Source organism: Pyrus communis, chromosome 16 (assembly GCF_041283825.1).
Source record: "Pyrus communis isolate YQ-2024b chromosome 16, ASM4128382v1, whole genome shotgun sequence".
In the NCBI taxonomy this organism is placed as follows: Eukaryota; Viridiplantae; Streptophyta; class Magnoliopsida; order Rosales; family Rosaceae; genus Pyrus; species Pyrus communis.
The window spans coordinates 26247696-26272981 of record NC_142580.1 but is presented as its reverse complement, the minus strand read 5'-3'; the positions used below and the strand labels follow the sequence as shown (position 1 = coordinate 26272981).

The 25286-nt window shown below is 38.9% G+C and overlaps 3 protein-coding genes across 5 annotated transcripts; 1 reads left to right on the top strand and 2 right to left on the bottom strand.

Annotated features, from left to right (window-relative positions):
• Positions 1-443: 443 nt before the first annotated feature.
• LOC137733022 (protein CHROMATIN REMODELING 19-like) lies at positions 444-2835 on the bottom strand. 3 transcript variants are annotated; one of them, XM_068472250.2, is made up of 7 exons: positions 2533-2835; positions 2189-2413; positions 1934-2092; positions 1661-1738; positions 1406-1542; positions 1000-1218; positions 444-840 (listed from the first exon to the last, which is right to left on the bottom strand). In XM_068472250.2, the coding sequence occupies exons 3-7, from the start codon at positions 2012-2014 to the stop codon at positions 684-686; spliced, it is 672 nt and encodes a 223-aa protein (XP_068328351.2). In that variant the 5' UTR covers positions 2015-2092; positions 2189-2413; positions 2533-2835; the 3' UTR covers positions 444-683. The 3 variants fall into 3 exon arrangements, with proteins under 3 accessions (XP_068328351.2, XP_088543524.1, XP_088543525.1); XM_088687398.1 differs by having other exon boundaries at positions 2189-2371; XM_088687399.1 differs by lacking the exon at positions 1661-1738.
• An 8798-nt stretch (positions 2836-11633) lies between these two features.
• On the bottom strand, positions 11634-12867 carry LOC137732128 (putative xyloglucan endotransglucosylase/hydrolase protein 23). Its single transcript, XM_068471427.2, has 2 exons — positions 12524-12867; positions 11634-12381 (listed from the first exon to the last, which is right to left on the bottom strand). Exons 1-2 carry the CDS (start codon positions 12806-12808, stop codon positions 11788-11790), a joined length of 879 nt encoding a protein of 292 aa, XP_068327528.2. The 5' UTR covers positions 12809-12867; the 3' UTR covers positions 11634-11787.
• A 2433-nt stretch (positions 12868-15300) lies between these two features.
• Positions 15301-16511, top strand: LOC137732339 (putative xyloglucan endotransglucosylase/hydrolase protein 23). Its single transcript, XM_088687754.1, has 2 exons — positions 15301-15678; positions 15821-16511. The coding sequence occupies exons 1-2, from the start codon at positions 15403-15405 to the stop codon at positions 16412-16414; spliced, it is 870 nt and encodes a 289-aa protein (XP_088543880.1). The 5' UTR covers positions 15301-15402; the 3' UTR covers positions 16415-16511.
• The last annotated feature ends 8775 nt before the right edge of the window (positions 16512-25286 follow it).

The following is a 25286-nucleotide window of genomic DNA, read 5'->3' as shown; positions in this document are numbered from 1 at the left end:
ATTCTTGCTTTTGATGATAAGGCCTAGTGGTAGACATGACTGTAAGAAGTGTGATGAGTACACGCAAAACCTTTTGACGTCTTGAAAATCGAAAAGCCCTTATTTTGTATTATTTTTCCGTTTCCTTTTCATTTTCTCTCTCACATCGTCTTCTTCAGTTTTCTTTGTAACCTCTCTTGTTCTTCGAGTTTGGCGTTGCGAGATTTGTAGACGAGATGTCACGATTTAAAGCAAAGCAGAATACGATGAAGAGAGAATTATGCACAGAGCAGAAGACGGGAGTTCGAGACGATGAGAGTTGCAGAGCCAGCAATGGAAAACGACCAGATTCAGTCCGCCTAGACATCTTGCCAAGCGCCGCCTTGATTGCCTAGAACGCCTAGGGAGCGCCTAGGAGGCCGCCTTGCTCCTCACCAATTTTGTAATTAAATTATAAACAATAATTAATAAACCAAGAAAAAGCATTTAATTATAAAATATATGAAAATGTACATACAAGATGTTCAAACATAAAAGAAAAGACAAGTAGTCTTCTAGGCTTGATGCATTAGGCTACTGGGTATCAGCTAGGCGAATTGGCTTGGAGGTCGAAGGTGTGACTAGAAAAATACAGACACTAAATTACAAAGGTTTCCAGTTGCAATTTCTCTATCGACAGATTGACTGTAAGTTTTCTAAAATCTTTAACCAAGCAAAAGTTTCAATAATATCTCTCCCATGGTGGAAGTGTCACCTTCATTATCCCTCTCCACGCCAGATTCCAGGACTGCAGCATCTAGCACTAACTTCCCTTTCGCAATCTCGTAGACATTTTCATCAACTGTAGCCTTAGTGACTAGCCTGTAAAGGACATGACAGGTTATAATTCTACAATTTTCTATTCAAGATTACGACTCATACCAATACCACTTTATAAAAGCAGGTAAACCGGAAAGGTGCTTCTCTCAGATTGGTAAGTATAGGTGAGGAGGGAGATTGGGAAATTAAAGAGGGGCTAACCTGTATATAGTAACAGGCTTCACTTGGCCAATGCAATGACAACGATCTTCTGCCTGTCGATAAATTTGCGGGTTGTACTCCATATCATGAATAACTACGGTATCAGCTCCAACCAAGTTCAAACCCTGACCTCCAACTCTTGTGGACAGCAAGCAAGCAAATATAGAAGTGTCATTATTGAGTGTATCAACTATCGTCTGTCTTTCTGTCACCTGAGTGCTGACATTGGGAGGATACGGGTTAACAGACAAGAAACGCAACTTAGAACAGATGAGGTAACAATTCAATTAACCACAATCAACAAGTGGAACTGAGCAAGCCAGATAATAAAACAGATATACCATGTGACATGGCACATTTTCTTATATAAAAACAATCTGTAAATGTGACAAAAGTACACCAGTACCTTCCATCAAGTCGTCTGTATGTAACACCTATCACATCCAAAGTCCACTCCAAAATATCAAGCATTGACGTCCACTGGCTGAAAATCGGAACACGATGCCCAGCTAGCTTCAGTGAAGGAAGAAGTTCAGCCAATGCCTAATATCATCAACAAGAAAACTCTCCTCAGTTTTGAGCAGAGAGTATCATATGACAACTCTCTCCAAATTTTGACTCAGACCAATTGGCTAGTGAAGTTATTAAAGTAGCATTATACCTGAGAAGTTGAAGAAAGCAATGCAAATTTGTCTGGAAGCAATCCTCTCTTATCTGAGACACCATAATACAGCAAAAGCTAAAGAGAGAGAGAGAGAGAGAGAGAGAGAGAGAGAGAGAGCATACACAATATCAACATACAATATGTAATCTGCTACACACATACACAGGCACACGAACACTGTACGCCCCAGATAATCAAATCGTTCCAAAACATTGACAGTAATGCATCAAAATTTGAAAGACATTCATTTTCAAGAAGTTGAGAAAATACCCGATGGATAGAGAAGTCACTATAATTCTTAAGTTCCCCAATTACTTTGTCTAAGGTACATTCAAAGCCAAATGCACCCATTGGATGTAATTTTCTGGCAAAACGAACAACATCCTCATCACTGTAAATACGCCTTACTAGTAAGGGATGATTTGCAATCTAGAGAATGAGAAAAGAAAGAATAATAAGCAAACATACATACAATCTGAACACAAAACTGGGATATCAAAAACAAGAAAGTCGAGACAGGCGCACCTTATGAAACTGAACAAAATAGTTGGAGATCTGCCGTCGAGGAAGAACCTTAAGAATACTGTTCGAGGAAACCTCTGAAGTTTTTGCAATACGAGCTCGTGAAGTTGTTGCATAACATCAGATTTTAAGCGTCTCAAAATAAAGGGTCCCAAATGGATTTCATGTAGCCAATCAAATCTCTATCTTCACCAGTTAACAGCTTTTTCAAGCCAACAAAACTAAAATCTAAAAAAATTAATAAAAGCATGAGTTCCACTACAAAATCAATAGTAATCCAAGGAACTTAATCAAGAAACATATGAAATTATTAATTGATTTCAATTCTTAGTTGTTTCTGGTCTTACCTTGGTCAGATTGCAATGTGCAAATACCATTTCTTTTCCATTAAACCTCGTCCGCCTCGTCGTCCTCCAATTCGTTCTTAATAACGACGCAATCAGAATCATCGTCCTCCAATTTGTGTTTAATCTCAACGCAATCAGAATCCAAGTCCTCGTCGTCATGGGAGAGCTGTTGGGGCTTGGAGACTGATCGGAAGGCGAGGGGGAAGGCTACGGGAGAGGATGAGGAGAGGATGAGGAGGAGGCTGGCTCGGTGCAGTCGGGAGGAAGGCTACGCGAGACGGAGTGAGAGAGAGGCCTGGTTTGGTATTGCTGTGCTTTGAAAAAAAACTGATTCTGCTGTGCTGTGAGAATAAGCGGCTGTGAAATAAAGCAGCAGAGTGTTTGGTAAACTTTTTTGTAAAAGTGTTTTTGAAAAAAAAAAATAGTATTATAGTGTTTGGTAAACTTTTATGTAAAATAAACATGAAAAAAAACCGATTTTTCAAAGCTGGGTTTTGCAGCTTCTTGTTTTTGGCTTTTTTTCACCCAAAACTATGAAAAAAAGCTAAAGTTGAATGTTTACCAAACACAAAAACAGCTCCCAGCTTTTTTTGATACCATCTTTTTTCATAATCACCTCAGTACCAAACCAGGTCGTAGTTAGATGAAGAGGAAGGACTCTTTTCCATTTTGCCAGAGTAATTTGGGAAAATTCAAAATAAGCGCCTATTTTTTACAGCTGGAATTTTAACAACATGCACGATGCAGGTATATATTCAGACGTCGTGCAAGTTTTATTTAAAAAAATCAATGTCCTAAAAAACGGCCTAGGCGTCGTCTAGATGCTGGGTGGTGGTGAGTCGAGGCGTTTTCTTGCAAATCGGTGGGAAAAATCAGATGAGCTCTAGGCGGGGCTAGGCGGTGCAAGGCGGAGCTAGGCAGTTTTTTTTTTTTTTTTAATGAAATTGTGAACTTGTTGTACATGTGTCATCCTACAATACTCCTCACTATGGTTATATGGCATATATGCTCAATGTGTTTTTAAATTTTGGACTTGTTGGATATATGTATTTCATACAAGTATAATTTTTTGTAAGTGTCAATGTGCATTTATTTACAAGATATACAAGAAAGTTACCTAAATCCGCCTAAGCTGCCTAGGAGCCCGCCTAGGTGCTAGGCGTCAGCCTGCCGCACGACTAGCGCCTAACGTTTTTTAAAACCTTGAAAAAAAAAATATATATATATATTATAAAATTTACTAAAAATGTGACTTTACTCTCTTCAAATTCAATTTTTTTTTACATAAAATTCACAATAATATATTTTTTCTAACAAAAACCCGATCCAAACTACAGTAATAAATTTAAAGCTACTTAATAAATATACATATCTTTCAATTTCTTAAGTATTATACGTACAAAATAAATAAATTTAAAGCTACTTAATAAATATATATATATATATACACACACACATATATATACTATTGAATTTGATGGGATACACATTCTACGAAATAAGTTTCAACGATTCAACCATCAAACTTGTTTGTATATACTTCGAGATCGCATAAGGCAAAAATCCTAAAAAACAAACATTCAAAGATCAAGTAATGGGACAAAACTTTTCGACAGTTATAAACGAATAATCACGATTTAACAGTTATTTTAACTTCAATTTTGATGTTTTTTTACGGCTACACTCTTTGACCCTATATGAATACAATGAACGAATTCGATCTTCAATTTAAAATATTTACACTAGTGGATAGCACAAAATCTTTATGTTATACTTAATGAAAGTACAAATAAATTTTTAAGTGTTAGTAAATCTATTGTTTGATGGGATACGCATTCTACAAAACTAATATATGCCTCGAGATCGCATACGCCAAAAATCGCAAAAAATAAACATTCAGAGATCAAGTAACGGGACAAAACTTTCAATAGTTATAAAAGAAAAATCACGATTTAACGATTATTTTAACTCCTATTTTGATGATTTTTTACAGCTACACTCCTTGATCCTATATGAATACAATGAACTAATTTGATCATCAATTTAAAATATTTACACTGGTGGATACCACAAAATCTTATATTATACTTAATAAAAGTATACATAAACTCTTAAGTGTTAGTGAATCTATTGTTTTGATGGGATACGCATTTTACAAAACTAATTTCAACAATCCAACAGTCAAACTTGTTTGTATATGCTTCGAGATTGCATACGCCAAAAATCACAAAAAAAAAAAAACATTCAGAGATCAAGTAACGTGACAAAACTTTTCGGCAGTTATAAACGAAAAATCACGATTTAACGGTTATTTTAACTCCGATTTTGATGTTTTGTTACAGCTAGACTCCTTGATCCTATATGAATACATTGTACTAATTTGATTGTAAATTTAAAATATTTACACTAGTAGATACTATAAAATCTTATGTTATACTACAAAGTCATTGACTTTGCGCGACGAAGGTGTGCATTCGTTGCGCAAAATAATTTTGCGTGACATAGGTGCATAGGTGCACCTTCGTCGCGCAAAGCTATTTTGCGCAACAAATGCACACCTTCATTGTGCAAAGGACATTTGTGCGACGCGGCATGTGCGTCGTGCAAGATTTTAGTGCCAAACCAAGACTTTTACCGCTTTTTCCCAACAATGCGTGACAAAGGTGTTCCTTCGTCGCGCGAAGCTGTTTTGCCCGACAGTGGTCTTCGTCATGCAAAATGCCTTTGTGTGACATTTTGTTGTCACTGTTACGCAAACATACTTTACGTGACGTAATTTACTTCGTCGCACAAATATGTTTTTGTACTAGTGTATATCCCATAATCAATACATTTACCCGTCACTACCAAGTTAGGAAAGAATAAATTAAACTTTATTCTTCTAAAGAAATGTATATGTTTGCAATTTAAGAGACTAAAGTTAAGAACTATATCTAATGTAACTTTAACATAAGATGGTTTAAGAGGCTTGCAACCTGATACCTCCCATATCAGTACAAGAACTTGGTAAGGTGTGGTCAGTGCCACACAGCAGTTCTAACTGAACCAGGGAATTTATCCACTTCACTTACAGATCATTTATTTGCAAATTGCTTTTCTAGTTTTTATGCGGATTTCTTTTTTGTTGTTCAATTGTTCTTTTGTTTGTGTAATATAGATATATATGCATGTGAATATGCAGGTATCGTCCTACGCAGCTTACTCATTTCATGTATACAATGAATTTTATATTGAAGTTGTGAATTTAAAGAAAAAGAGTTGCACATGCCAACAATTTGATCTTGACGAGCTACCATGCTCACATGCTTATGCTGCATGTAGACAACAACAAATTTCATGTTATCCTATATGTTCGCATTATAATACTATAAACTCTTTGGCCATTGCATATGCAAAAGCTATATGATGAATCGGCCCATTTCGTCGGAAAAATAGTGAAATTCATTGGAGAACCCATCAATTACAACCTGGGTCGTGAGTCGAAGGGGAACCTGGCTGGTTCTTCTCCTTCTCTCCTTTCCTCATTTCCCTCCTTTCTTTCTTTCCTAATTGGCCACCTCAGTTCTTTCTCCTTTTCCGATTGGCCTCACATCCCCCTCCTTTCTCTCCTTTATAATTCATCACCACTGCTCATCTTTCTTTCTTTTAATCTGGGCCACAAACGTGGCTCCACCAGATTTTCCTCCAAAAATCTAGAGCATTCTAGAAATAAATAAATTTACAATTTTGCCGTCGACTTTAAACGTTAATATCTTCTTCGTTATACCTCCAAATCACGATCCATTTGCACCCACACGTTCGTAGCAACGAGTACTACGAGGATATGCAAATAAAATGAACCTTACGTGACACGACACGGAAGTCAACAAAAGTCAACACTTTGCCTCGAAGGGAATTTTCGTAAATTCAGTTTTTAAAATTATAAAAATCATAATAATTGGGGACGGGTTGTTACAATCTATCCTCTTAAAAAATTTCGTCCTGAAATTTAAGATAACTTGTCATAAATAAAATACTCGAAAACAGGGAGGAACATATTTATATAAATATAAGAAAGAAATCAAGTTAGAGCGGCTACATAAAAGAGAATGTCATTCCGTCGTGATCAGATTGCAATTATTCCTCTTTCATGCCTCCAAGCTCATACCTTCTTCCTTCCTCAATAACATAGTAGTATAATACTTGTATAACCCGTAAGGTTGAAAACACCAATTATTATGTAATAACATAAGGAAATACTTGTATTGCGTTTAAAACCAAGAGTGCAAATGACTCACCCAAAATTTTGTAATGGAAAAAATAAAGTAATTTAAAAATATCTGCACAAAAAATCGCAACCCCAAATGAAAATGGACCTAGCCAAACATTCATCGTGTCACGAACTTCGAGGATGATTCCGAACGATAACTAACCAATAAGTGTTGCCGTAGTTGAGTCGTCTTGCCCACTTACTTAGTGAACCCAACAATTAAGCCATAGATATTACAATTTGCAGCCTGTAATGCCGATCACCCATTGTTGTCTCAATAAGCTAGTGAGAAGTTCCCAAGGATGCCAAAATATTGTTTTACTCCTCATGTGCGAATATGCCCAGATTGTCCGATTTATGCCTCAATCACGATACCGTACTATTCTAGAGCACACCAAACCAGCTGCTAGAAGTGTTTCAACGTTCACATTACCACAACAATATGACCTTGGAGTGAAGCAGTGGAAATATACGTAGAGACGAACACATATTGCAAAAAAAAACTTCTTTCGTGACTGATCACTAGAGTTGCTCTCCAAATCGAAGGGTATAAGATCTAAAAGCTAAACCATATCTCTGACGACATTCTTCGAATGACAATTGCAGTTCCGAGCCATACTTGAAAATTAACATCACAACCACCAAGCTCAAAACCTACATTCATACCTTCACCAATATCATGTTGAATTACTACTCAATCCTCAAAGCCGCTTGGAATTCTTGTTGGTAATTCTGGTAAACTCGCAAGAAGATTATACTCCAATGGTCTAGCATCGATATGAAATGGGCGCACACATTTTTCGAGTCGACCAATCGTGAATTCCTCACTGATTGAGCGAGAAACCATGTTGAGAAGGCTGAAAGAATACTCAAGAATTTAAGGGTCAAAACAAGTCCATGAAATCTAGAGTACAAGATATCTGGATTGAATATACAATTTTGATGTCTGAACACGTGTAAATATTTAACTTAATCATGCACTATCAACGAAAGGGTTGGAAGATAACTCAACTTGAACAATAGTTTAAGGAGGGTTGACGGACAGAAACTTAGATTTTTCCTTGACTCAAAATTAACGATAGCTCCAGGAATAATAAATCACCGATGGTGACGATTTGCTTGATAGAATGCTGATTGGGTGATTTAAGGACTGATGGTCTAAACTGAAAGTTTTGGACATCTAAGTGATCCTCCCGGGCAGTCTGTCAACATAAAAAATGATATGGGAAACAAACAAGTGATTCAGAATCAACTAGAATACCTTTAATACCAGGAGGTGAAACTGAGGGTACGAACAGAGCTCATGCAGACTAGAATATAAAAGAGTCGGACAATTTCAAAAATGATGAATTATGCCAAAAAGCTAAACAATTATGTGGTTGTCTCAGGCCAAAAGTAGAAAGGTAGAGTTTAAGAATGAGCTAACAAGGTTTCTTAATGATCGAAAAGTAACACCACAAAAGTATTAGAGCTATCAGGGACCAAAAGTGATTTTCCCAAGATGTTCTTTCGTCGAGTGCTACCACTCTAGCACCATCGTCACATGAGACATTTCTAGAGTCTTGACAAAAATAGACTTCGCAGGAATTCTAGTAGGTGGTATTCTAACAGATACTGCCAAGGAATCAAAACTATTTCGGATTTCCCATCTCGAAAGGTTTAATAATGATGGCTGGAGGATAAGGATGGAATTGGTTGGTAAAGTCTCCGATGATACACAGTTACTGATACATTAGCCCTGCTTTAGGCCATCAACTTACCTCAAATCTACATCTTTCCTTGGCAGGGAATTTCTTTGCTTTAAATCTAAGGGCATTCGCCAAAGTGCTCTTTTAAAATGTCGACAAGTCGACAAAACTACCCAAAACTCAGGAAAAGCTAACATATTTTTCGTATTTGATGAGGTGGCAAGATTCAAACATTAGGCTCAAAAACTGAGAATGCTTACATCACGCGTGTAATGAACGCAATACTGCCTAACTTATGCTCTGATATCAAACTGACACCCCGAGACCTGGAATGTCCACTAGGACTCTGAATCGAGCTGTGCTGGCCGACCCCTGGAAGGTGACGAAGCCATAAAGTATAATGATGTGGAAAATGTGAATAAATTTAAACCTAAAAGTGCCTAAAGACAAGAGTACGTTGTGAGTGGGGATGAACCCATTTCACAAGTGACGTCAGAGCATAAGTAAAGTACAGTAGTGTAGGTAAGGAACATACCCTCAGAGGTAGCCACCTATACTAAGATTCGCCACAAATCCTCGTCGATACGAACTTTCAACAGCTAAAACCTGGAAGGGCACAAAAATAAGGGTGAGTAGGCCTGAAAATAAAGTTTTTTAATAAAACCTTTTGAAAACGTTATAACCCCTCACCGTAAAACCCGTATAATTTCCCAGAAAATAATAATACATACGTATATAGAAATCATGCTCAAAGAGTAGTGAAAGCCGAGTATATGCCATGTCAAGTATCTTAGCAATAAAATAAGTAAGCCAGGTGAAATTAATCAATGTAAAATGATATACCAGCCGGAGCCACCTAACGTGGCTTGTACAACTGAACCTATATCTCGTTAACCAATTCCTGCACACAAGTTGGAACCACCTAATGTGGTCTATACGACAGGGCTAGGTGTCAATAAGTACGCTCAAGTGCTACGATCACATAAAGGCTGTGCGAATAATCACGGGTCACCCACAAGTCGGAACCACCTATTGTGGAATGTATGACAGGGTTGTGCACCAAACTTGGATCCAAGGTGAGCGTGCAGTGCAGGGGGTGAACATCATGTGAATGACTGTGCCCAGGCCACGGGCGGGAGCACTAGCACTGGGGTGCAGGATAATGAGCTCTACATGCATCTACGTATAACCATAACCAATGCAACCACTAACATTATACATTACTCACCTGAAACTTACCTGGGCATCCGCAGTGTCATGCAATAATATGCATATCTATACTAATGCATATACTAAAATGTAATGCAATTGACATGGCATTTAAAAACGTAATTCCATTTAAAACCATTTATGGGAAAATGAAAAACATATATACATATATATAGAAAACCAAAAGCCCACTCACCTGGAGTCTGCGCTACAACTCCCTAGCACAATATCAAGGTATCACGAACGATCGGCGTCTAGAACAATTATCAAATCATGTCTTAGAATTCTTATCAATATAACATATAACTTACATATCCTATTTGGGAAGATCCGTACATTGGATTTCCGATCCATAAGTTTCTAAAATTCTCAAATATTACGTATTATAACGTGTCAAAGTTTGGTGTCGATCCAACGGTCGGATCGTCGATTGCTATAATAATCAAGCGGCGGACCTTAATGAAACTACATTCAAATGACGGAAATTCGTCAATCGGACTTCACCAATGGAATCAGGGTATTCAAATTTAGCCTAGGAAGGTTAAGGGATGTCTCGGGCCACGCGCCGCCGCAAATAATGGTCGGCAGCCCCGACTCGCCGGAAAATTCAACTATTTCTAAAAATTCTCAAACTTCACAAAAATGAAGATCTCAATGAGTAGAGCAACTTTCATACCTGTGACTAAGGCCAATTTGGCCGTGAAATGTCCTAATTTGACGAAAACCCGTTGGAAACCCTTAAATTTGGTGTTCTTGATTCAACTCCCAAAACAACTCCGACGCCCCAACCAATGGATGGGCTTTGTTCCAGGCCTCAAGGGAAGTTTATTGATGGTGGTGGTTGACTGAAGTACCTTTAGATTTGGTGGATCGCCACCTTGTAGTCGTCGCACCCATCGATGCAAAACCCCCCAATTCCAAACCTAATCCTCTCAAACTTGAAGTGGAAATGGTACAGGAAGAGTAGAATTGATGATTGGAAATGATGAATCGGCCCATTTCGTCGGAAAAATGGTGAAATTCACTGGAGAACCCACTGGTTACAACCTGGGTCGCGGGTCGAAGGGGAACCCGGCCAATTCCTCTCCTTCTCTCTTTTCCTCCTTTCCTTCATTTCTTTCTTTCCTGATCGGCCACCTCAGTTCTTTCTCCTCTTCCGATTGGCCTTACATCCCCCTCCTTTCTTTCCTTTATAATTCATCACCACCACCCATCTTTATTTCTATTAATCTGGGCCACGCACGTGACTCCACCAGATTTTGCTCCAAAAATCTGGAGCATTCTAGAAATAAATAAATTTACAAATTTGCCCTCGACTTTAAACATTAATATCTCCTTCGTTATAACTCCAAATCACGATCCGTTTGCGTCCATGCGTTTGTAGCAATGAGTACTACGAGGAGACGCCAAGAAAATGAACCTTATGTGACACAACACAGCAGTCAACAAAAGTCAACACTTTACCTCGAAGGGCATTTTTGTAAATTCATTTTTTAAAATTATAAAAATCATAATAATTGGGGACGGGTTGTTACAAGTTGGTGCATGTCGATCTTGCCAAACAATTACTCATGTTAGAAAACTTAATGGAAATGAATATTCGAAAATGAGAATCTTATTAGTACGTTCCCTAGTTTGTTTTGGATTCGGTTTTAGTATAGGATTTCATTTCTTGTATTCTAGAGACTTTGTGTAAAACCTCGGTATCTATTAGTATAAATAGATGGTTGTGGGATAGGGTTCATATGATGTGAGTTTGAGAGGCATTAGTTTGGATATGATAGGCATTAGTTTGTATACAAGAGAACACTTAGTGTTTGTGAGTTCTCTTGTATTCGTTGGTTACCTATAAAGCTTCCGTTGTTAGAGAGGTACTCCTATATGAGAGGAACTCTAAATTTGTGTTTGTGTTTTGTTTATTGCTTGGTTCTGTGGTTTAGTTTACAACAGAAGCATAGTGCAACACTGCATAAAATGTGCTGTATTTGATTAAAATAGTAACAATATCTCTATCAATCGAAGAATTAGTACTAATCTTACAACTTAATGATTAAAATATGAATGATTACACAAAATAATGAAAGAATAGATTATCCTAATTATATTCCTCTATGAAGCAGTGCATTCCACCGGGAGGCCTTGGGGAAATCTCTTGGTGTCAGCACAGTAATTGTAAATCATGTAGTTGGTCTGCACCAATTTCAGCCTGTCTTGGCTTGTAGAGTCCAAGTCTTGAGAAAGCCAAGCTCCATTGTTAGCATTACTTGAAGTTGCAGAACTGCAAGAGGAGGCTCCAGAAGTCCAGACGCATGCTTCAGCATTGAAATTCTTGTAAGACGCGGTGAAAGGAGCTTGGCTCCAATCGGTCTTCACAAGTCCTCCCCTTGTTGCCCAATCATCGGCATTCCACAGGCTCGAGTATATCCTCATCGGCTGGCTTTTTGGAAACGGAACGCCGTTCAACTCTTGGTTCTTGAACTCTCTGATGGGAGTTCCATCTACTGAGAATATAATGCGCTGGGAGTTCCAGAGGATGGAATATGTGTGGAAGTCGGCAGTTGGGTCAAACCAGAGGTAGAATTGCTGCTCTCTGTTGCCTTTGCCTTGGCTGAAGACATTGGTGTGAAGAATGTAAGGGTCTCCACTCAAGTTCCCCAAGAACTCAAAGTCTATCTCATCCCATGTTGATCCTTTTGATGATAACTGCATGAATTAACAACAAAATTAATATCAAAATCAGTCAGAACGGGATTCGAACTCTGGCTAACTGACTTAAACTCAAGTTTATCATACTTGTACTAAAAAACTTGAAGGAAATGAATATTCGAAATGAATGAAAACATACGTAGTAGGCTGTGACGGTGCCAGCGGAGTTTCCAGGGACAAGCTTGAGCTGCATGTCGATCTTGCCGAACAAATACTCGTGTTTGGATTGAAATCCAGAACCGGAGGCTTTGTCGAGAGAAAGGGTAAGAAGCTCGCCGTTGTTAAGAATCTTAGCACGTCCGTCCCCCCATGTAATCTCAAAGTCTTGGTTTAAGTCGGCAGTAGAGGCAGCAGCCACCGTAAAGCTTAGTAGAGACATCGGAATAAGCAACATTAAGGAAACACTTAAGGTGGAAGAAGCCATTGACAAAAGTTTTGAAGAGAGAAAGGAGCCACCACAAAGATATGTTTGATATGAGTGAGTTAAGCGGATGAACAAGAAGTTTTATTGGTATTTAAAGGAAGCGGATGTGCCCGTGAGTTTGGAAGGAAAGTAAGGAAAGTGATTGGAATTTTGAAGTTTGGAAGGAAGGTTCAGTCAACTCAGCTGTGCACAGTTGGCTTAAAAAAGGTAGCTGTCAAGATCGCACTAGCAAAACACAACCAAACAAATTTCTGAATATTATAAAACGCGCTTTTGCGTTCTCCTTGGATTCTTCCTTTCTTTTTCCTTTTCTTCTTTAGCTGCGTTTTTATGTACGGTGGGAATTCGATCCCTCGATTTTTTACTCCCTCCCACCTCTTACAGTTTTTTTTCTTCTTTCTTTCTCTATAAAGATTAAAAAAAAAAAAAATGAAATTTTGAGCATTCAAGGAGGTGAAGGAGAGAGAAAAAAATAGGACGAGAATCCTTGTTATATATCCTGTTAACTTAGTAATGGAGAATTCGTACAATCGAGGATAGGGCCAATAATACTATTTTGCATCATAAAATACTTGTTGGTGATTTCAATTTCAGCCAAAAGAAAATTTGTGTCGCACACCAAAAAAATGCTAAAATCACATTTTTTATTATTATATTAGTGTACAATTTAATGTAGTAAATGATATGTACAAGTAATGTCAATTAATGAGTTAATCTCATTTGATTTTGAGTGTATGCATCACTTCCACATCGGATAACACATTAATGTGATTTAAAAATAAAATCTCCTTAGCATTACTCATCACACACCAATACAATGTGTGGGCTTTAGGAAGATTTATCAATTCTTCTTAGACTTACGCTGTTAATTTAGTACCAATTTTCACTACTCTGGTCGGACATTCCTCCGAGAGAATAATAGTTTCCAATTCCTCCATAGGCTTGGGATGCTCCCGACTTTCTTCGTCCCCCGAGTCTGGTGTTGGTGATTCCTCGGGTGAGGCTGATGAGTCAACCATATGTTCAGCCATCATCATGGTCTTCTTTTTCTGGTTCCCCCCGTCTTGTGTGTCCCTCGGGGTCGAATGATGGTGCTATTTTTCTTGTTCTTCTGTCTTTCATGATACTTAAGAGAGTGTGTATGACTGCTCGTAACCGAGCATTTTTAGACATGTCTGGTACCAAATTGTATGTATTTTCCATAGACGGCGCCAAATTGTTGACGCTCCAAATTATAAGGTTAACAAAGACCAGTGTTGTCGTGTGGTCGGACCTTGGTGGGCTTAGGATTACAAGGATAAGAACTTACTAACAAAGTCGTTCACCCATCAAATTAGGTTACATCCATTGAGTAACTCGTATATATTGAATGAAATGTTACAGATAGCGCTCGTCATCCCTTTTTTCTCTCTTTTTGTCTAACCCGTTCTAAAGAGTAATTGTCCTCCTTATATAAGCCATCGATCAGCCCCAAGTCTTGGGCTCGAGTCTTCTACCGCCTTTGCATTTAATGCGCTAAATACGTAGACTTGACCTACTAACTACCTCCCCATCCTTTAATCGACAAGTAGCGACGAAGTGATATTCGCTCTAGCCAACTTGCATGTTTTCTTGTGACAATGCGTACTAAGCACCTTGCTCGACCCCGTAGTTGGTGAGAATCCACACCTGAGCACCTAATCTGTCAGCCTTTACATCCCTTCATGAGCTTTTATTCTCTCTGGTAGCCGCCACATGGTCTGGAGTTAATGTTTGAGTAGGCATGTCCATATGTCCTTGTGATTCCGTGCTATAAAGTTGTCGTGCACCAATTTATTGCCGGCGGTCGAAAAGTATTTTATGAGGGAGTGCTCGGCTTCATTGCCGACAAGCCGTTGTCTGTAACGCTCGAAATCGTCTGTCTCCCTTTGTTCCTTTAAGCCTTCCTTTCTTTCTTACTATGGGCCCTTGTTCCTTTAGACTTGTACTATTTTGGGATCGGAAAAAAACCCTATGTTAATAAGCCGTTCTTTTATTCTTTTCTTTAGTATAAATAATATTGAATGTATTAAAAAATATAAAGTTAGAACCGCACCTCTTCGATTGCTAAAAAGGGTTCTCAGAGTCCCCGGGGGGATCGCATCAAATTTCAACAAAAGGGCATTTTGCAAAAGAAACGCGTGAAAATATATTTCACATTTCAAGGGCCCCTTTTCATTCTTTATCATATTCTTTGGCGGTGATGAGCTTGCAATGGAAGTTGCACCTACTGCCTCCCTCCCGCTGCTCACTGTCCTCATCCTCAACGCGGTAAATCATTTCCATCTATAAAATTCTCTAACATCCAATCCAATCCCATCCAATGAAAACACCGTGTGCTCTGTATTAAATATTATATTTAATAAGAAATAGATCTTCAAAGCCATGCAACAACTGTCAACAGCTGAGGCTGAGCTAACTAAATATTAAAGTCGATTCCCACCGACCTGACCTTCCCAACTCTTTCCTCTCCCCTTCTCTTTCTCCCTATAAATGCCAACTTACACAATTTGTCAGCCATAACGAACACAAACACATTCTTTCTCTACTCATCAGCATATATACAAACATATACCATGGCTTCCTACACTACAATGCTTACTCTGTTACCAATATTTCTTCTCTGCTTTGTGGTGGCTGCTGCCTCTACTGCCGACTTAAACCAAGACTTTGAGATTACATGGGGGGACGGACGTGCTAAGATTCTTAACAACGGCGAGCTTCTTACCCTTTCTCTCGACAAAGCCTCCGGTTCTGGATTTCAATCCAAACACGAGTATTTATTCGGCAAGATCGACATGCAGCTCAAGCTTGTCCCTGGAAACTCCGCTGGCACCGTCACAGCCTACTACGTATGTTTTCATTCATTTCGAATATTCATTTCCTTCAAGTTTTTTAGTACAAGTATGATAAACTCGAGTTTAGGTCAGTTAGCCAGAGTTCGAATCCCGTTCTGACTGATTTTGATATTAATTTTGTTGTTAATTCATGCAGTTATCATCAAAAGGATCAACATGGGATGAGATAGACTTTGAGTTCTTGGGGAACTTGAGTGGAGACCCTTACATTCTTCACACCAATGTCTTCAGCCAAGGCAAAGGCAACAGAGAGCAGCAATTCTACCTCTGGTTTGACCCAACTGCCGACTTCCACACATATTCCATCCTCTGGAACTCCCAGCGCATTATATTCTCAGTAGATGGAACTCCCATCAGAGAGTTCAAGAACCAAGAGTTGAACGGCGTTCCGTTTCCAAAAAGCCAGCCGATGAGGATATACTCGAGCCTATGGAATGCCGATGATTGGGCAACAAGGGGAGGACTTGTGAAGACCGATTGGAGCCAAGCTCCTTTCACCGCGTCTTACAAGAATTTCAATGCTGAAGCATGCGTTTGGACTTCTGGAGCCTCCTCTTGCAGTTCTGCAACTTCAAGTAATGCTAACAATGGAGCTTGGCTTTCTCAAGACTTGGACTCTACAAGCCAAGACAGGCTGAAATGGGTGCAGACCAACTACATGATTTACAATTACTGTGCTGACACCAAGAGATTTCCCCAAGGCCTCCCGGTGGAATGCACCGCTTCATAGAGGAATATAATTAGGATAATCTATTCTTTCATTATTTTGTGTAATCATTCATATTTTAATCATTAAGTTGTAGGATTAGTACCAATTATTCGATTAATTGAGATATTGTTACTTTTTTTTTATTTTATCTTGAAGCAAAAGAAGCATAACATTAAAGAAAAAAACCACGCTTACAACCGTTCTCCACAGAATCAAATTGAAGAGCAACTACAGTAAATGGAGGAATCCAATGGTCCCAATATGACAATCGGAAATAAAAAGGTCCTAACGAGCAAAGGCATCAGCAACAAAGTTGACCTCCTTGAAGATGTGCTTCCAATCGATCCAAATAAATTGAGTTGCCACCCATTTGATATATTCAATAATATGCACTAGATTCCAGGACGTCGAATATCTCCCCATCACAACCTGAGGTACCGTTTGGTACGTGGGACAGGACGGAACAGAGTGGGACAAGGCGTTCCGTCCCACGTTTGGTGCGCCTAAAACGGGTGGAACGAGCTGTTCCACGAGACGAGTTTTGGGTGAATTTTCGTTTCACCTCACCCCCCTGGAACGACTCGTTCCACATCCGTGGAACACAAAACTATAACCTCTCCGTCTCCTTCTTCTTCCTCCTTGTTTCCATCCGAGGGCATCTTTGCTCCCGCTCCGTTCCGTTCTGTCCTGTCCCGTCCCGTCTGCATATCAAACGATAAGGACCAGCTTGGAATCCTCTTCCGTCATAATTTTCTCGACACCCTTCCTCGGAGCAAAAAGAAGCCCTTCTCCAAGACCTTGAGCCTCCACTTCAGAAATAGTACCTCCATCAAGATTTAAAGCTCCCAAACCCACCCCCCCCCCCCCCCCCCCCCCCCCAAAAAAAAAAACACAAAACCCCCCCGGCAAAAAAAAAAGAAGTTTTAACGAAAAGCCTGCGGTACTGTTCATTTTAACGAAAAATCACATTTTAACATTAAAATGTCAATCCTGGTATTATTCACTTTACCCTTTATTTAGTCCTTATCATTAAAACTCAAAGTTTTCAAGTCATTTTCATTAGTTTTCCTAAAAAAAAAAAAAAAAAAAAAACCAAAAAATAAGCATACCATTGACCATTATGGTCTGTGACAGCAAACCCCGCTGCCGCCTTAACACCCACAACTGAGCCATCAAATTTTAATTTAACACAATTCATATCCGGAGGGGGCCACTTAATAAACAGTGGTAGGTTTTTTTAATAGACTTCATGTTGGCCTTGAAATACCTTTCACCCATGGAAAAGGCAACTTTGTCCTCAGCGGAGATGGAGAACTGCTTCTAAAGACATAATCATTCCTGTCGTTCCAAATTAAAGGGAGAATTGTAGAGAAATTACAAGGGTGGAAACAGGGTACCCTTTCGAAGGCGGGAAAGGAAGTTCTAATCAAAGCAGTTGTTCAGGCTATACCAGCGTATCCCATGAACATTTTTAAATTTCCAGCTGTGGTCTGTGAGGAGCTGGACACTTTGGTTGCAAAATTCTGGTGGGGAAATAAGGGGGGCAGCAAAAAAATTCATTGGGTGTCGAAGAATGTCTTGGGACTCCCTAAGCAAATGGGGGGTTTGGGCTTTAGAAATTTTATGGAGTTCAATGATGCTCTACTGGCAAAACAATGTTGGGGTCTTCTTTTTGACCCATCTTCACTGTGGGCTAAAGTGATTAAGGCTCGTTACTTCCCCAATTGTTCTTTCTTGGATGCAAAAAAAAAGGGGGTAGGGCCTCTTGGGTGTGGAGTAGTCTACTTGCGGGTCGTGATCTACTACTTAGTGGGACTCACTGGCAAATAATGGGAGGTCAGGATGTGAGAGTATGGGTTGACCACTGGTTACCCTCCCTCCCTTTGGGGCGTCCTTCTCCGATTGGTGAGGTTGTGGTGACTAGAAACCTTCGCGTTAATACTCTTATTTGTCCACAGTCTCGTGATTGGAATATCAATTTTCTGCTTCCTTTCCTGTCAGTCGCTGATCAAGAGGCAATTGAAGGTACGCTTATTGGGGATATTAGTAAAAGGGATCGACTGATTTGGACTGCAACAAAAAATGGTAGGTACATGGTAAAATCGGGGTATCGATGGTTGCAATCTCGGTCTTTAAGCGGGAGGGATCATCGCCTGCCTTATGTTCGATCTATCCCGGATGAGCTATGGAAACATATATGGAAGGTCGATGTACCATCAAAGATCCGCCATTTCCTTTAGAACTCTCTACACAATATCCTGGCAACTAAGGCTAATCTGTATATGCAGTGGTCTACCACTTCCCCCACATGTCCTATTTGCTTATGTGATGATGAAACCATTGAACATTTGTTCCTTCTCTGTCCGTGGGTTCAATATGTTTGGTTTGGAGGGGTCTTGGGTTATAGGATTAACAGGTTGGCTATTAACTCGTGGATAAGTTGGCTGCATGCAAATTTTAGCTCCAATAATGGTAATCCTGCTGAGTTGTTGTGGGCCCAACGGACGGTGGCTTTCACTTGTTGGTACATTTGAAAGCCGGGTGCGACTATGTGTTTAACCAGGTGCGTATCAACCCTTTAAATGTTGTTTTGGCCATCTCCAATGCGTTTGGGTCTTTCTTGGCAGCTTCCAGCAATTATGTGGTAAATGAGGGTCGGGAGAATGTCGGACAGACTCCAAGCCAAGCTCCCTGTTGGATTCCTCTTCCAAGCCAAGCTCCCTGTTTTGGCCATCTCCAATGTCGGACAGACTCCAAGCCAGACTCCAAGCAATTATGTGGTAAATGAGGGTCGGGAGAATGCGAATTGGGTGCTTCGTTGGGTTGTTCTTAGGTAATTCTGGAATCAGACTCTTCTGAGGCTGTTTCTTGCCTCTCAAATTCTCTGGAAAATGGCAATTGGGAGGCTTTTCCTACTTTAGAAAGGGTGAAAACTTTTGGGGAAGCCTTCCAGAACTGTCACTAGTCTTGGGTCCCAAAATCAGCCAATATGGTGGTGGATGCTCTTACGTCGCGAGATTGTGCGGATTTACGTCGCGAGAGTGCGGAGCTGTGTGATGTTGTATGGGTCGATAGGCCTCCATCTTCGCTGGTTTTTGTTTTGAACAATGAGGATCTTCCTTGTCCTTTTTAGCAGTAGGTGGCAATGTCGCGGGTGACGCTTTTGCTTGGTTGAAGCGTCTTTGTTTGTAACCCTTTTCACCGCCTTCCTTGCTTTATACTGTTTGTTGTTTGCCTCTTTGTAGGCTCTCTTGTCTTCTCTTTGGCCTTTGTGCCCTGGAATGTTCTTTCCTTATTCTCAAAAATAAAAAATAAAAAATTTGCCAACATAAAAGAAGAATAAACTTAACTCACTGAGACTATCCCTATCCACACATCTTAAAGTGGTATCCAATCAACAACAGAAGCAAAACTGGGGATTAGAGATTATAGGATTCACCGATACAAGGTTCCAAACTAGTCTAGTAACATTGAATTTAACAAATAAATGTATTTGATCCTTCTCCTCCAAATTACAGAAAGGACACTTTCTATCCGTATTAGCCAAAATACATCCCAACCTTTTCCTAGTTTGCAATCTCTCCCTAAAAAACAACCATGCAAACATCTTAACTTTGGGAAGGATGTTAAGCTTCCACATCTTATTATTAACTTTATGATTAATCGTTTGCACCAACATACCTTTCTGGATACAAGTAGCCTATTTAATAGAGAACTTACTATCAGTTATGGGACCCCAAATGCGTATTTTGTATCGGAATGGGAATGTTGCATATTTTTTTAACCACTTCACAAGTGACAATAACAACTAACTTCTCTCTGTCCTAGCAATTATTGACAATGAGTTCACTCACTTTTGAGTCCCAATTAATGCTCTGGGCATCCAAATTCGGTTAGAGGTGGAGGGGGTACGGAAAAACCCAATTATGGGTCCAGAATAAAATATTCTGACCATTACCCACCCTCCACCTCAACCCCTTGTTGATCACATCCCTACTCTTCAAAATACTCTTCCAAGCAAAAGAATGATTTTGTCTTACTTTATTATCTAGAAATTCTTTGTTACAAAGGTATTTGCTTTTAGCTAATTTTACCCACCAATTGTTACTATTTTAATCAAATACAGCACATGTAACAACCCATCCCTAATTTTATGATTTTATAAATTTTAAAAGTGTGAGTTACCAAAATGCCTTTAGAATAGAGATTTTTTACTTTCTTTGACCATCTCTTTGTGACTCGTAAGAGCTATTATTTTTCCGTATTCTTAAAGTACTCAACGGTACGAATGCATTGGCGCAAACGGAATTGAATTTAGAGTTACGATGAAGATTTTATGAAACTACGAAGTAAAAGGGCATTTTAGTAAATTCATTATTTTAGATATTCACCCTTACTATTTTATTATTTTCTTATGGGACATCTGATAAGTGCATATATAAATCATATCATTTATCCCTAAGTTTTGTTAAGGAATTGATTATAAAAGAGCCTTATTACTTTCCTTTTCTCATTTTCAGTCATTCTATGCACTTAGGACGTTTTTGTTGATAATTCGACTTTCCAGAGAAGTTTTGATGCAAGGCCAATTGGATAAGGAAGCTAAGAGGCTGAAGATCGTTGTGTCCGAATTTCATAATTTTCCATGGAGCCATTCATCCTACAAAAGTTGTTTTCCCGTCAAAACTGCGCAGCTATAAGAGAATGATGATTTGAAAGCTTTCTCGATTTTTCCTAATGGCATGTGATATACGCTTGAAAAGATAAGAGATAAAGCTATATTTTCCATATTTTTACAGAATTTTCCAGAAGAGAAATTGACCTCAAACTTGGCGTGAAAGTCAGATAACGTGTTTCCCAAACCAAGAAGGATTCTTTCCTAGTTTGTCTCATTGATTATTTACGAATTTATTTTCTTTTAGGATAGTTTCTACGAGACCTTTTAAAGTTTTTCTAGTATAAATAAGGTGCCCAAGCTCTCTCTACATATGCCCATACCCCCGCATCCCTCATATCACCTACACCACTATACCATTCACCATCTCCGCAATTTGTGAGAAGAGCTTTGGGACGTGCCTTGCCATGGAGTCCGGGTTCTATCTTTCTTTTACTTTTATTTCTATGTGTAACTAAACTACTTTTCTAAGGTTTATGATGAAGGCATGACATGAATATTTGTGAAGTACTTTGTTAATTATTATCCGATTATATGCCATGTTATATTCTTAATCTTTGTGGGTATTTTATTCTGGATTCGGATTTCTAATGATTGATCACCTTTAGAAATTTTGCATCTAGATATTTAGATAAATCTATGAGGATGAGCAATCAATTAGGTTTATTGGAACTAAGATTAAGAAGAGTAGACAAACTAGTGAGGATGACCAATATCAAGCTAGTCCTACTTGGTTGACATGATTCTTCTACGCTTAATGTGTTTTTATGTGTTTAATTGTATGCCTAACCAATAGGATATAAGAGTTGATGCCTGACCACGGATTAATTCATATCTTAGAAAGAACAACCTTTAACATTGGCATGGTAATTGGATAGTAGTTGGCTCTAGGAAAAGTAAATAGGATTGTTATTGTTGAATTCATAACCTTAGGTTTTCCTGTCATCTGTAATTTTAATTAATTTTCTTTTCTTTTTCTTGTTAATTTTAGTCTTAATCAATTACTCAATTATTCAATTCAATCTATCCTTTGTTTGTTTAATTAAGTCTAGCGTGATTAATCGGTTAAATTAGTATTAAAGCAATCCTTTCGGGATCGACCTCGCATTTGCATATATTACTACAATTAATGCGTGTGCTTGCGAGTTTAATTTGGTCTAAATTAATCTATTATTTAGGTTAGTTTAAATTTACATCAATATCTGTGTCCGTGGGACCCACCCACGTGGGTCACCTCTCCACTTTGTCCCCATGTCCTCTCCTTTCCACTCTCTCGGACCTACTCTCATTTGTCTCAACCTCATCACACACTCTCTCTAGCTCTCCCCATTTCTCCCTCATCTCTCTCTCTTGTCTCTCTCTACAACTGCAGAGAAATCCGATCACTAGCACTCCCACTCCGGCGAGCACTGCCACCACAACCCCAACTATCACCTCGCTCCATATCTCTCCCCGAGCCTAGAATTTGAACTAACCCTCGGGTCCGCACTCAAACTGGAGAAACAAAGGGTGAAGAACTCCAGCAAGTTCTCATATTCTTCCGGCGAGGTAAGACTCGAAATACCTTCGATCTCTTCCTCTTTGACGTTTTGATTCGATTTTTGAGTATATACATGTTTTGGTGATGTTTTGGTCGCAAAAAACACCCTTGGAAATCAACCTAGTTTTTCCAATGAGAATCCGACGGCTTTCGAGCCTTTTTTTGGCAAAATCCGACCACGGCCAAGGAAACCAATGGTACTATTCGAATCCTTGTTCCTTGATCTCCGTTTTGGTATATTACATGACTAGGTTTAGTGTAGTTTGTGGCTAATCGGAGCTAGGGAATTCCGGCCTTTTTCTTCGCTTGGTCCGGCAAGTTTAACCCGTGAGCCTAGTGGATCAACCCAACCTGAGGAAAAAAAAAAGAAAGAAAGAAAAATCCAAAGCCCATATCTGCATCCTAGATGTGGTTCCGAACCCGGGATCCGGCCCGACCCAATTCCAATGTGGATCAGGAATATTCCTAGAATATTCCCTGATATATTCCTTATATTGACTTTTTTGGAAACAACTAATTTTGACTTCCCGAGTCCATTTTTGAGATCCATTTAGTGAAATTCCGAAGTTTTAACATAGTTAACCATCGGGGCGTTTCGGTTGACTTTTTAGGGTTGACCGTTGACTTTTTACAAAATTTTCCCGGAACCCCTTTAGGAGTAATTCAACCCACAGATTCCAAATCCGCACTCCGTTTTTCCAAATTTAGGCATTTTAGTTGAGTTTTACTAATGGCCCCTAATATTATGCTTAGGTGCGATTACTATCGAAGACTCCAGCCTTTTGCTTGAACAAATGTGACATCGCAAGTAATTGTGAGTGGGTCTTTTCTTTTATATGGTACATATATAATTGTTAAGACTTTCTTCAATACACCTAGATTAGCGTGAAGTTTATAAGATTTAGCGCATTGATAGAAATTATGAGGTTATGTTACGTCCTATAGAATGCACAAGTATGCGTATTATTATTGATGCCTTAATTATATTTATGGCCGTGACTAGTATTATGGTGATGTGAATTATCAATTTACCATTGTATAATTTTATTTACATTTGCTACACTTGTGTTAGTACTCTCTCGGGCCAGGGCCAGTCTTTCATGTGTATGTGTACATCACACCGTACGCTCACTTTAAATCCATTGTAGGTGTCAGTCCTGTCCTAGATTGATATAGGCAACTAGAACTTGTATGTGCTGCACATAGCACCAATCTTCACGTGATTGTAGTATTAGAGCGTAAATCATTATTACACCCAGTCTTGTTCGTATCAGAATACCTCTGCATTAACTCGTGTGTCAGCATATGTCGATGAGCACTTGATGTGATTTGTTTATTTTTGCAAGACATTGTGAGTTAAATTCTTATTTACGAATTTGTGACGTATTGAAGTCTTGAGATATTGCAGGCTACGGTAAGTATTTTCGTACTATATGTAGTATGTATATTTTGGAAACTATACTTGTTTTACAGTAAGGGGTTATAATGTTTTCAAAAATGTTTTTATAAAACTTTATTTCCAGGTGGACATTTCGGATCGAGGTGTGTCAGTTTGGTATAAGAGCATAAGTTTGGGCAATATTGCGTTCATCACACGCGTGATGTAAGCATTATTTGTTCTTGAACCTAATTGTCGAATCTTGCCATCACGTCGAATACAAAAAAACGTGTTAGCATTTCCTAAGTTATGGGTTTCTTAGACGACTTATTGACATATTAGAAGAACACTTTGGCGACCGCCTCTAAACTTTAAACAAAGAACCTCTCTGCTAAGGAAAATCCCGATTTGGATTGAGTTGATGGTCCTGACCTAGGGCTAATATATCAATATTTATGTATCACCTGAGAATTACCAATCAATCTATCACTATTCTCCAGCCATCATTACCAAACCTTTTGAAATGGGAAACCCCAATTGGTTTCAATTCTTTGGTAGTACCTGTTAGTATATCACCTATTGGAATTCCTACAATGCTTTCTTTTCGTCGAAATTTCCAGAAATTTCTCATGTGACAATGTGGTGCTAAAGTGGTGGCCCTAGACAGAAGAATGTTTGGGGGACAATCACTTTTGGTCCCCGATAGCACTAATCTTTCCAACACACTAGTGATAATTCCAGATCTTTAGAAGGAAGATCGACTTCTATTTAAGTCCGTTCTAAAGTAGATTATTAGTAAATTCCTTTTTCGGCCTTAGGACATGTCAACCAACACTAGATCCCAAAATTTCTTTCGATGTTGTACCCATCATTCCGATGAGTATAGGCATGAGAGTACGAGTTGTTATACCTTTGGGTAGCAGAAATCCCAAAAATAGTAATCAATTTTCCCTAGGATCAACAAACCAACTCATAGGACCAGTTCCTTAGCAATCATCCAAAACTAACCACCTGAGCGAGATCTAACCTGTAATCAACCTACGGTGGCGCTACTACTTGACGATACTGTCTGAAATCCAGGAATTATCTAGGAGTGATACCTTTATGCCAAAACGACGGTTCATAATTTCAGGGTAACGAACAATATCAAAAGTATCATAAATGTGTTAATTAATGACGCGACTGATAGACTGATTAACAATGACTACCTGAGCTGAAGAAACTAAATCATAGATACTTGGGGGCAAGTCTTGTTGGAGAACAGTAAACTTGTAGTTGTTTTAACCATATTTTCCACTTA